This window comes from Aplidium turbinatum, chromosome 5, assembly GCF_918807975.1.
Source record: "Aplidium turbinatum chromosome 5, kaAplTurb1.1, whole genome shotgun sequence".
NCBI lineage: Eukaryota > Metazoa > Chordata > Ascidiacea > Aplousobranchia > Polyclinidae > Aplidium > Aplidium turbinatum.
Window position 1 is genome coordinate 16,288,721 of NC_137476.1, and position 13,834 is coordinate 16,302,554.

General features: G+C 36.3%; 1 protein-coding gene across 1 annotated transcript in view; it reads right to left on the reverse strand.

Annotated features, from left to right (window-relative positions):
• LOC145769851 (twitchin-like) overlaps positions 1 to 13,834 on the reverse strand; it is a 167,025-nt gene that overhangs the window by 42,431 nt on the left and 110,760 nt on the right. Inside the window, exons 16-20 of the mRNA XM_082581397.1 lie at positions 11,692 to 11,842; positions 11,214 to 11,315; positions 10,681 to 10,881; positions 9,309 to 9,496; positions 6,171 to 6,285 (exon numbers count right to left, since the gene is read on the reverse strand). Of these exons, the coding sequence (XP_082437523.1) occupies positions 6,171 to 6,285; positions 9,309 to 9,496; positions 10,681 to 10,881; positions 11,214 to 11,315; positions 11,692 to 11,842 (757 nt within the window). The remainder of the gene's footprint in view (positions 1 to 6,170; positions 6,286 to 9,308; positions 9,497 to 10,680; positions 10,882 to 11,213; positions 11,316 to 11,691; positions 11,843 to 13,834) is intronic.

Sequence of the window (13,834 nt, forward strand, 5' to 3'; positions counted from 1 at the left end):
TTGAAGGTGCTAGCGTCCTGGTGGCATTGACTTATAAATTTGTTTCTATCCTCAGTTCCTTTTTGAAAAACATTTAATAGAAAATTTGAAGTGGCAGGAGCGACTGCTTTTCCTGTCCTAATATTGAATAGATAAGATGCCTTGTTCAAACAGATCACTTATTCCAGGGTGAGTTTCTTCCATTTTTATCATGTTATCCTGCAGTCGCAAAATCCATCTTGCATAATTTGGTTGGTTGAAAATAAAGAACACGCTTGACATCTCTCCTATGCAGTGCACAAACAACTGATGATTTGCAGAATGAATACTCCGAGCAAAGAGGAAGTACGTCTTGACAAGTTTTAACTATCCATACCAATACTGGGCAGTCTTCGTGGTAGGAACTCAAAAAGTCTTTCACATCGTCATCCAAAAAGCCAATGGTTGACTGGGATGGACGAATACATAAACGACGTAGTTCTTTGTCCAGATTTTCAGAAGCAGGGCATTGCAACAAGAATTGATTAAAATGCAAGACTTCTAATGCTGCTCCAAAAAGAACGTGTATTCGTTTGCACCTATTGTAATAAGTACCACGCAGAAACCCGTTAAGGGATCCTTCGGCAAGAATACCAGCTTCTGTTAGGATGCATGGACCACCTGAACCATCCAAGTACTTACCCATAGCTTTAAAGAACGCCATGCAAATGTGAAAACCACCCAGTAATATGAAAAAAACGGTAATATTTTGGACTTTCTGCTCTTGAATGGTGAGGTCATGTTTTGCAATGGCCAGATCGTATGTAACACACATGTACTCTTGCTGGCATTCATCTGCTATCTGCAAAGATGTTCTCATTGTTTCAGCAACCACTTGCATACTGGTGGGAGACTGGTTGATCTGCGGAAGGTACGAGATCTTCTGTCTTGGGAAGTTATCTTCGAACACTTTTGCATTCCATCCGACCCACATAGGTGTCCTTGGAATACCCAAAGCAAGGGACACCATCGACAATGAATCAATCGTAGGAAAGTTTTGCAAAGCCTTGTGCGTTTGAATTCTCTTTTCATCCTCAAGAGCCAAAAAACAAGCTCTGCCATCCGTTTCCGCTTTCTATAGGTTGAAGATCTACAACATCAGCTGCCAGAGACCTCCGCTTCCTCGATTTCTGCCGAAAGGTTCCATCTTCAGGTTGAGGCTTCTCTACAATTTCTTCCGTTTCCGAAGTTACAACCAGATTCTGAAAACAGATGCCAACTGTGTCGTGGAGGGTCCACTTTCCATCCAAAGTATCGACAAAAGCATCATAATTATCCTAAGCTACACCAGTGCAAAGTTCAGGATGTAAGTCTATTCCTTGGGGAGTTGCACGGTTTTGCTTAAGATGAGTAGGCTATATGCAACTTTCGACTTTCGCACCCGGTATCAGTCTTTGTGCTAGGAAAAATCCTCGGCTGAAACAAAAAGAATTTGGACGTATTGCAAACACTTGGTTTCATCCAAATGGGCTACAACCTTGAATTTGGAGGTTGTATATCCTAAAATGAGGTTAAGCCCCACCTTGGGGGCATAAAAAAAGTTGTTTCGTACTCAGTGGAACATGCCCCAACTGATGAAAGAAGTTACATCTTTGTACCTTATGATGTTATTTTTACGTATTTTGCCCCAACTTTGGGGGCTCCTTATTCGGGAATGCCCCACCTGGGGCGACCAAATTTTAATGTTCTGAAGTCCGTAAGTGAGGTACTATCACCTACACTTGGTTTCATCCATGTACCTTATGATGTTAATTTTGTGAATTTTAGGGGTTATACCCCAAAATGAGGTTAAGCCCCACCTTGGGGCCATAAGAAAAGTTGTTTCGTACTCAGTGGAACATGCCCCAACTGATGAAAGAAGTTCCATCTTTGTACCTTATGATATTATTTTTACATATTTTGCTCTAACTTTGGGGGCTCCTTATTCGGGAATGCCCCACCTGGGGCACACCCAGATCGACTTGTTCCAAAGTCTACAAGTGAAGGCATAAAATCTGGCGTAGATTTTGTTTTTGAACCTTATGTTTTTTTTTACCCCCAAAATGGGTTTTTCAAACACCCCAGCAGTGAAACCTCGGATGTGGGTTTCTGAACATCCCACAGTGGGGCAAGGTTGATAAAACACTCAAACCTTTTGTTCCTTATGAATTATGATGTTACAAATACGTCGCGGTCTGCCGGACTATTAGTTATGCAAGATTTTGTAATGATGCATTCTGCTTTTAACGGCAATGCTGTTGTGGCAAATTCATTCAATAACCAGGTAAACCCATTAAACAACTGTGACTTTTGACACAGGTAAGCTATTTAAGAAACCTATCAGATTACAAATGAGAAAAGATCGAGAGAAGAAATATTTGTGACATAAACAGTTTTCATATGATATTGTCAAGCTGTCAGCTTAAGAATTCATTGCAAACAAAACAAGAGCGAGAACACCGCCTTGTATTAAAGGGTAAAATATTATTAAAAACATACAAATCTTACAGACAAATTAGCTGCAACAGTGAAAACAATTTCTATGTGTATTTAGTGGGCATTTTTGGGCCACCGAGAAGCCTTGCCTTTTGTTTAGTTTTTCACAAAATAATTGAATGAGTGAATTCAGAAAGCGCCCAACTCCAATTTGTTTTTTCAAATTTGCTTTTTATGCTAATCTGATTTCTTTCAGTGTCTTCTAAATCAGTGGTTCTTAACCGCCGGTCCGTGTAATTTTTTTGCCGGTCCGCAAAAGATCTTACTTTCTGCAAAGCTTATTTTAATGTGGAGTCATTAGCATAGGCTGTAAAAATGTGATCGCACTGTGAAACATGCACAGCTGTAAAACTGACATATCTCCACGTAGAATTGTTTGATAACACAGGCCAACAAAAAAATTTTGGCACAAAAGGTGAGAGCCTTTTTATAGTATTTCAGGGCCCCTGATTCCGAAAATGCACTTAGTTTTTTCGAATTGGCTCTAGTTTTCGAGATATTCGACAATGAAAATATTTTTGAAATCGTTACTCAAAAGCTTTCAACTGGCACATTACTTATTTTCAACCCTGCTTTCCATTGTGATGTCATAATTGCACTTGTCTCGTTCAATTGGTTGATTTTGTACGAAACTTCAAAACGCAAGCAAGGGTCGAATTGAACTGTGATTAATATAAGGGAGACATGAATATTCAATGAAAACAGTTGCGAATCAGTACCTCACAAGGAAAATAGCCCGAAAGTCATGTGTTTATGAATGCAGCTTTATATTGAAAAGGTAGGCCTACTGAAATGGAAACTTGTACAAATGAAATTTTATTCTAAGCCTTTGCTAAGGCCAAGTCATTGCTGCAAGAAGTTATTTTTTATCTATAGGCTAATAAATGGCATGGGCTAATAAAATATGCCTTTGACGAGTAGGATGCTGTCCTCTATACGGCTGCATTGACACTGTCTGCTTTGTGAAGCGCTGAGGAGCAACGCATTCTGCGATAGATCCAGCGCTATATAAAAACAAGCATTATTATAATTACTTTGACATGAGACTGGTTGATCAAGATAAGTCCTGGGTTTCTCCTAAAGTATGCAAACATTGCACTCAAACCCGTTTCTGGGCTCAAGGCTAAGAAGAAGTTCAGAGTGCCATGACGTAAAGAGAGCCGTGGAATCACCTTATTAATAGGCTACTTATGTACGGTAAACATGTTCGAATGAAGTCGTCACAAAGGAAGTTGGAACATCATGTTTACATGGAGTGTGCAAGACGGCCATTGCAATCATTGCATGGACGTTGCCATTTATGGTTTTTCTTTGTCCTCTCTTGTTTCAAGTGGGGATTTGCTTGAAACAATAGTAAAACGGGAATGACCCTGAGTAACTTCAATACCTTCAGCAATGTTTTGGAGCAAGGTCAAGGTTTTTTCTCAAAACCATTTCTACCACCTATTGTAGGCTAGTTAGAGATTTAGTTATCAAAAGTGGCAGTTGGAATCTTGACTCCTCATCTCGATCAACGTGGCATTCTTGAATCCGAGGCCAAGATTACGTTCTTCCATAACAAGGATAAAATTCTAAGCAGCTACTTTACTGAAAGACATAACTTTGTATTCTGTAATTACATAAATGGCCTTCATACCTTGATGGGGTGTTGCTCACTAGGCTTACCATAATAAAGAGTTGCGTTTGTTCATTGATAGCTTTGTTTTGCTTATTTGTCTAGTTTGATAAGCAAAACAATCTATGCATTTTGTTTGTACTTAGTAGCTTAGTTAGTAAATCTGATACTGTTGAAGTCAACAAGTATATTAATGCAAAACACAAGTTATATATTCTAGCCTACATCATGTATCCTCAGGCTTTCTTCACGTAGTATTTTGATTGTTACTGGGCCAGTAAACGTTAAATAGCTGTTTGTTTGGGTTGTAATCAACGTGATTGGTTCCAAAAAGCCTTTGTACAACTCAGAAATGTGCCTGAGATTATTTTCAGTTTTGTCTATGTAATAAAACACACGTTGTTAAATCTAGGGGGGCTCAAAATTGCGAAAAAAATGTTTTTGCTGTATCTCAAAAACTAGAGCCAATTCAAAAAAAACAAGTGCATTTTCGGAATCAGGAGCCTCGAAATACCCTAAAATGACTCTAACATGTCGTGCCTTTTGAAATTTTTTTTTTTTTGTTGGCCTGTGTAATAAAGGTGAACTTTTTGATGACCTAATTCTGTGCCGTTGATAATGTTTTTGTGACAAATTGCATAATAGTTTTCAAAAAGTTTTGAAACACAGAAATACATAAACAAATGGGGAATTTTGTCCTTGATTTTGAAAAATTTCAAAGTCGTTGGAGACGAAAATTTGGAATTAGATAAGTTTGAAGTTCCGGAATAAAGTCAGGCCTGCAATGGAAATTTGCCAGAACCGAAGTTTGAGAAAGCAAAAATCTTGTTTTTCAAAGAATGGAATGAAGACAAGCTGATTTGCTGTGGAAAATGATGGCGAAATGGAGTGGTGAAAAAAGTAAAAAGAGGTGCTGAGCGTTGTGAGTCAACAATTGAAAGAGTTGGCTAACAATTTTAACGATTCATTTCGCGTAACATTAAGATCTTCGACATGGAAACTTTTGAATAAACAATCCATGCATCGATGATGTCAACACATGCGACCTTAATCTTCATAAAAAAGAAAGTCTGATTGAATTACAATATGTTATGCTTCTACTTTGCAGTCCAGATTCGAAAAACATCATCGTCACACTTCTGGTTATCTCTTGCAAACCAATTCGTGCCTAACTTTCAAAACAATCGATTTGATGGTAATTGTTTCAACCAGCTATTTAGAAACGATAGTTCTTTCTCATGTCTGGCTTTTATAAAGCAAAGAAATCGCCTGGATGCCGAAACGGAGCTACGTGTTTTAGAAACTTCTTTGATATCTCGTTTTCCTCACATAGGCTACTGGCAGCGTAACAGTAGCAAATTTCCCACTGACATTGATTTTGTATGGAAATGGATTGACATTTTTCTGTTTGAGTTGATTGCCGTTTTATTCTGATTTTCGTCCTGAATACAAATCATATGCTAAAACCTTGCATTATGGTGCGCAACGACAACTTTGGTTAACAAAACGTTACAAATATTCATTCTATTCACTACGATCTTTGGTTGCCGGTCCGCGAACATTTTTTAAAAATTTTGCCGGTCCCCCACTGTTAAAAGGTTAAGAACCACTGTTCTAAATGATACCTAAAAACGACCAATTGTTTCAAGCCTACACATGAAAAATACACCTTTCAATATTTTCATTGATTTTAAGATAGGCTCAATTCCTGCTAGTGGACTTCGACTTTTTTATATTTTTTTCCACAGAATCTTTACCGAGTGAGACTTTGAGACATAGGCTAATACTTTTTCCCTGTGTATTTAAGCATATAGCCATCATTGAAATTCCACCGCAAACGTAGCCTACCGTAAATGACCAAAATAAGTAAAGCGCATTTATCTCAAAAATACCTTTGTGGGATTCGGCCCTTTGTAAATACACATATTCAATTGCTATCAAATATAAGTTTAGCATACTTAATTATTCTTCTTTGCAAATGTCGTGGCTTCTGCGATGCCTTTATTAAAAGAAAACATAAGCACAACAGTAAAAACAATCTTTTTTATTGTTGTTCATTTACCATGCCACTGTCTGATCTCGGTGATTCCGTCTAAATAACAAGCAGAACCGTATCCTCCATCGTTGCAAGGGCGAACACGGAATTTAAACTTATCTCCAGTGTTTAATCCAGTAACCTGAATTTGTTGTATACTGTAAATTCTAAACTATATCATTGTCAAGCATTGTAAGTTTTCAAGATAGAGAAAAAAAAACTTTACCCAAATTTCAATCTGCAGTCTAGACCAGGGAATTTAGTACCGGGTTGCAAAAAGGTTGCAACTAGGTCTCAAACTAGGTCGCGAGAACACACGTACAAAATGGCCGTAAAGAGTTCGAGTTGGCGGCCTTTATACACAGGCCATGACAACATGCAGCTTACAATTTGACTAAAAGTCGATCTGTTAGTAATCAAAATCGCTCGTATAAGTTGGTAATTTGAGTATTAATTAATAAATATAGTATTTGTGTATATTTTGCGTAATTTTAAGTTAGGCCTAATGAGTTAGGCCTGTGCTATTGTTACCATTAAAAGAGAAGAGGAGATTTTGGCACTTGTGCTGGAAGTTTAAAAAACTTCTGGCAACACTGGTATATGAGAACAATTTGTCATTTTTAAACGTAATACTGTATTAAGAGTTTTGCAGGCTCTTTGGGATTCAGTTATCACACTTTGGCCATTTGGATTCTTAAAACTATCATTTCAAAGAGATATAAGTTAAGTTAGCTTAGAATTCAAAATCGAAATTACATCGGCCTTCAGTCAGGCTTCCAGTTCGCACGTTGTCAGGGCCTGTGCATATAAATCGCTATGGTTGAAAGTATTTCCTTTGCATAGAATAAACTGATTAACGTAGAAGCAATTTCAGCTATTCACTAAATACATACAAATGAATGTCACTTTTTACTTGTTGTAGGCCCATGTTACTCAAACTATGGTACGGGTACCGGTGTCGGTACGCAGCATTTGATTGCCGGTACTCAATCAGTTTGAAAATAATTAATCTATTGACTTGAGTATTCTTTTGTGTTGATAACAATGTGATTTTCACTAAGCTTAAGTTGTTTTTCTTTCTCTGCATAATTTTCTATTATGTTGTTAATCGGGGTTTTTCAAACTCCTTGGAGCTACGTACCGTTTCGATTTATTCTGCGTATATAGCGTACCCCTTAAAAAATAATGAAGCATAAATTGGACGTAATTGAAATTAAAAAACACAACAAACTATGATTTGCGGTTATAGGCAAATTGTTCGTAAGCAATTGTTCGTAAAGCAATTGTTGGTAAGCAATTGCTCGTAGGCTAAAACAATTGTTCGTAAACTGTTTTTCGTAAAATAAAATCCGTAAACAATTCTTTCTAAAGCATTTCTTTGTATACATCAAATTTTAACTGCATGCACGAAAAAAATGCTTTAGGAAAAATTGTTTTACGAAGAATTAATTTTACGAAGAATTGTTTTACGAACAATTGCTTACGAACAATTGCTTTACGAACAATTGCTTACGAACAATTTGTCGGACACCATGATTTACGGTCTGAGTTAGGGTTAAAGGTTTACACTTACAACCATCATTTCACATATTAATGCCATGGAGGAGGGCGTTTCTCCACGAGTAAATCTATTCTGGGAATGATTTACAAAGGAACATGCGTAAATTATGTTCAACTGAAAGTCTGGCACGAAATCTGAAAAATCTTTCTCACAATTGTAAGGAAATGGGAAGAGAAAAAAACTCTCAAACTTTCCATACAATTTTTTGGCATAGCTTGATATGACTTCACCATAAAAATACTAAAACTTTTGCAGAGAAGAGACATCAAACACACCTTGTATAACATAATGTGGGCTATGAGCTGTAGGCTATGTGAAAGATGAGGCACTTCGGATGGATTTTCGAAGTTTTACCTGAAGCCTAAACAAAGCTAGTGTATAAACCTTTAACAAACAGATTATTGAAATCCTTGTGTAGTGGTGAAAGAAAATATATTTAAACCGCAACTTCAATTTAAATCAAAACTTCACTCAAACTGAAAAAAATCCAGTTTTAATTTGATGATATTGGTCGAATGCAAGGCGTGCATCTTGATCAAAAAATCTTGATTGCGCCTAAAATTGCATAAAAAGCGATTACAACAATCTTAAATAGTTGTCAAAAATTACTGGGGAGCAATTTTCCCATATCCCATACTAAACTAGTTTCATTTTCCGACCTCGACTTTTACATTGTCTATGTTATGCTATGAATCTTGCTTGAAAAATATGTTTAAAACCGATATAAAAATGAGTCCGATAAGTAGCCTTGGTGTCAAACTTCGCTTTTCCTGTTGCTGGTCCGCGTGGCTATATTTTCATTTTAAAACCGGTTCCTGAGAGAAAAAGTTGGGTATATCGTTAGACCAAGGGTTTTCGAACTTTTTATTCTCTAATTCTCTTTGCAAATGCAAAGACCAATAATTGTCCCCATCAACCATTTTTGGTTTAGGATCTAGGTATTTATCGTGCAATCTACCCGTTTAGCTCAAGTACAGTATAGGCTATGTAATGTAGAGTGGGGTTGGTTGAATGGGGAATTAGTTAAATGATTCGACCTTTTGCCAACACTAAAGCAGTTGAACAAAATCCTATGGCTTTCGTGGCTTTGTTGGTTAATTATTTTGTTAGATATTGAAAGGTAATTTTGTTTTACTTTCCTGCATATTTCAAAACACTTCCAAATTTCGCAGCTATAAGTAACAATTTTGTTTTTCATATTTATTCATAAAGCGTTAGCCAAACAACTGTCTGCTTCTGCTCTGCTTCTGCCACAAAACAACAACTGTGTCAACAGATGAAAATGTCTATCATGTGTGGAAGTTTTTATCAAAGATTTTAGTACTGTTAAAGTAGTTGTGTCTTTTCGACTGGGATGTTTGAATCATCTGATTCAACCATTCCTATTTTAAACCAACTCAATTGTTATATAACATAACTGTATACATACAGTGGTTGACTTATTCTTGACATGCGATTTCTATGACATTGGTTAGGTTAAATAAAATGCGATTAAGTAAGTAAAGCAAGCGAGAAATTTTTGCGTGTTACTACTTTAGAGTGTTAGTTATTGCAAAAAAAGTTGCTTATTATTATTATTATTTGAAAATGGATGTTCAACTTACAGTATATTTTGGAGCTCGAACAGGCGCAGAATTGCATTTTATCCAGTCATCTGAACCTTCTACGCTTCTTTCCACAAAGTACCCAGAGAAAAGTTGCATATTCATATCAGAGGGCGACTTCCAACATAAACTCAGCGTTCTGTCAGTTTTGTCGACAATTTCTACGTCATTGGGTGGTGGTGGTGGCGCTAAATATAGCAAAGATTTGTCAAAGAATATGTTTTTATGTTAGAATCTCGACTTATTCACACATAGCTTAGGGTTTTCAATTTGCATTTATGGTGTGCCTGTCCTGTTTAGAATATACCCTACAAGACGAAAGTAGTTGGAAGTCTACTTTTGTTGTTTATCATCAGATCAGCAGCATCATCTTTTCGTGATGCATTTAACTATCAAAATGCGCAAAGGTAAACAATTAAATTAGATATCTTTTTTAGAGGCCTAACGAGAGATTTTATCACAATCATTAAGCAACAATAGGTTATGTGTAGGGCCATTTTTATTTTGACCTAAAAAAAAAATTTGACTTTATTTTCATCAAATTTTGACTTTATTTTGACCTAACGAAATTGCTAGGGCATAGTTCTTCCTTGAATTGATACCAGTTACCCAAACATAATATTTTGTCGATTTCAGACCCAAATGTAATATTTTGTCGAAAAGTCAAGGTGTTTTTTGGATTATAAAAATGCGTCGTGTTTTTTGGCGATAGGAAAATCTCCACAAATTTGTCTAACTTTTGCTGAAGACGATTTAGCTTGCTTAGACTTTTTTGTATTACAGAATGTTAATAGACTATTCTTCAAATTTAAACGGTTGATGTTCGAAAAGACCACGTTTGTGAAGAGGGAGTGTTTTATAAAAAATATTTCAATACGTAACAATGAATAAACAATGGACAATTTAGGATAAAAGTTATTGCTGATCCGTGAGCATTGTGACATATTTTCTACTTTTATGGGTTAATATGGTTTAATTGTGTCGCAGTTCTTGATTTACAATGCTTCCACGAGGATTTTGACAAAAATTACTCTCAAGAAACACAAAAAGTTTTTCAAAAGCCATAATTTGACAAATTTTGACTTTATTGAAAATTTTGACTTTATTGTCAATTTTGACTTATAAACTTCTTGGAAACAGTCCCCTAGGTGCTGAAAACAACTTTATTCTTTGATTCGTAGATAGACAAGGTCCTGAAAAATTTTTGACTTTATTGACTTTTGCGGGTCCTAGTTATGTGTAATATATTTACGTTTTTGTGTATTTCACTAAAATAGACAATTAACTTAATTTCTTGAGCTGTGTTACCCTTGAAATGGTAAAAATACAAAGTCATTAAAATTATTCTTCAAGCAGTTGCAAAGTCACACACGTATAGGATCTTTAGCCACAACCACTTCGCTTTCCATTCCAGGAGGGCCACTGCCACCTTCGTTTTCAGCCGTAACTCGAAAAACGTATTCGTTGTCTTGAGATAACTGTTTAATCTTCATTGTTCTGTCCATTACAGTCCGGCCGCTATTTTGAGGAATCCAGTTTCGACGTCCAACGCGCTTCATATCCACGCGATAACCTGAAAAGTGGTTGCTTTGGTTTAGCAATCATATGCATCACTGTTGTTTAAGTTTGCGTGGTAAGTAATGATGACGATATTGGCTCAAATCCGTGTCGCTAAACAAATTAGTTCAGTTATAAAAACTATTGTTTTGTAGCGTTTAAGCGCTTGGCCAGAAGGCGAAAATGCAAAAGAGTTAGTGATTTCCGTTGAAATAAACCAGGGCAAGGCCTGTCGCGTTAATAAAAATTATGAAACAATAAAAAAGATGAAAAAGGTTCTGGTCTAAATTGATTTAAAAAATTTTGAAGACAGTGCCAATCGTTGATAAGCTCAAAACATCAACAAACCGTGAATAGCACTTCCGCCATCGTCTGGCTCATCCCAAACAAGGAAGCATGATGTTTTTGTGATGTCACTCACCACTGGAGCCTTGCAGGCTGCTGGTGGCTCTAAAGAACGCACAAAGCACGAAAATTTTAAGACTTTTTTTCAAATAAACAGCTACTTGAAAAATCAAATTTTGTAGGCTACATTTGAAAGAAATCAAAAATAATTTGCTTGTCTCAAAGCCGGTCAGCAAATTAACCCAACTTTGTTAGTTTGGTTAGGATGTAAGAAATAGTGTACAAATTATTTGTGGAGATGTTGATGTATATCAGATTATTTTTGTGTTGGCTATAGCCTATTCCTACTTGACGAAAAAAATTGTTGACAGTCTTTCTTTATAAGGCCTATAGCTGACACTAATTAGGAGAAATGGTGGGTTCTATCGAAAATACTGTGCAATGTGCATAGACTATCCATCTTTTATCAAAATATACTCACTGTACTTGTCGTCTGCCATAATTTCAGCAGAAGTCAGATACGGGCTACTTCCGAGATTGTTGAATGCTTGAACGCGGAACATGTAAGTTCTTCCTTTTGTGACTTGGTCAGAGGTCACTGCAAGATCTTCGCCCGGAAAGACTTTGTTCAGCTGTGTGACAAATAAGTGTTTGTTAGTAGTAAATGCATTTTATCAACACCTAGCAATTGCATGACTTCTTTTGACATTCCGTCATGAGTCTTCCCCTATAGCCCAGTTGGGCTGTCAATTTTGTGAACAAAGAAACGGCGAGACCAAACGCGCTGATCTCATTATCGCAGTGTGCACTTGAGCAATGCATTTCAAGCAGTGGCGTAATCTCTATGCATGCAAGACATGCACTGCATGCCTTACAATTCTAAATGAAATCTTTCAAGAACAACCAATTTATGCGTAGAAATTGAAAATGTTAATAGAATAACCTCCTCGATCTCTTAATTTCAATATTCGAAACAACTGTCCGTTTTTAAAATTTGGCAACTTTGCTGACCCTGGCAATCCTGCATGCTGAGAAGAGCTCAGGATGCGTTGATAATACAATTTGCCTCTTCGCCGCTCTTTTACAACACCGTGGCGCAAATGGAACCAAGGCATGCAGATTTGAAATTGCATGCAAAACAAAAATCACTATCTGAAGACAGGGTTGCCAGATTGGTCTTTTTAAGGCCAAATTTCAGAAATTCGGGGTTTTTAAAAAGTGTTTGGCAGGACAATTTTGTTTGGACGCTTGGTCTTTTTCAGCTTTCCGTTTGGCATTTGTTTGGCCTTTTTCTTTTGGTCCTAAGTAAGTTAAGTAAGTAAGTAAGTAAGTAAGTAAGTAAGTAAGTAAGTAAGTAAGTAAGTAAGTAAGTAAGTAAGTAAGTAAGTAAGTAAGTAAGTAAGTAAGTAAGTAAGTAAGTAAGTAAGTAAGTAAGTAAGGTAAGTTACTAAACTAAGTGAGGCTCAGATTGCAAGAAAAAGCTATAAAACCTAAGGCAAATTTGCAAAGTTTCCTGGGTCACAGACAACAATACTTCAACAAGCTTAAACTTCAATTTCGGTGAACGGCCTGCGTCAGTGGTACAAGTATGCAAAACTTTCAGGATCAAATTTTTAGAAACTTTCTCCTTTCGCGGTAAAATATTACAAAAAAATAATTGATCAATCAGTATTTCCTGAAATATACTATCAACGTTCCAAAAAACGTTTTGCAACAAATATTTTTATTTCACGTATACAAATAGGCAATTGACTTCCCTCAAAATTTAGCTTGGCCTAAAACACAACAGTTTTGAGCTTAAATATTGAATGAGGCTGTTCAGGCATTTAGTTAAATTACAGTTAGTTTGCTGCGTTTGAAGCTGGTATCAGTAAAACAGCTATTGTTAGAGAGCAACTGCAATAGCCGTTGTTTGTTTTGCTTAAAATTTTCCAAACTTGTCCATATTCATTCTGCTGTATCTCCTAAACTATTGCGCGCAGTAACAAAGTAAAAGTTTTCTCATGTGCACTGTGCAGAATTGTTTTGGCATTCGATTAAACTACATGTATATTCATATTATTGCATCATGCTTCGATAGTAAACATTATCTTGAAGTATACTTTTCTGCCAATTTTTAATTTGTTTAGAAATTAAAAAGAAATAGTCTTTAGAAAGTTGCTAGTTGTACATTGAGTGTTTTAAATTTTATTGCAAAGCTTTGCGTCTTCGGGTAGTTGAATATGTATGCTTTCATTTGATGTCAAGATTCTGCGTCTACGTCGATCACATGAGATGTTATTACGGCGTAAATACAAGGGATTTTTGTGAAAAATGTCTGGTTTGTTAGATTAAACCAACGTTGCGATTGCGCGTGGTTGCGAAAGAGCTAACCCTATCTGTAGCGACACGGGGTTTTATGAGGACGCCCCACTCTAGTACTGAAATATTTCACAGAAGGAAATATGCTAGAAATTTGAAATTTCTTTACTTTTAGTTTTTGTTCTTTGCAAATTTTTGAACCTACACTGGTAATTTTTTTACCTTCCTGCCCTTCACAATAAGCATTTCGTCTCAGGTGGCTGGACATTTTCGTGCAATGCTAGAAATATATAATTTAATGTAAGTGCAATATAAATGTTAGT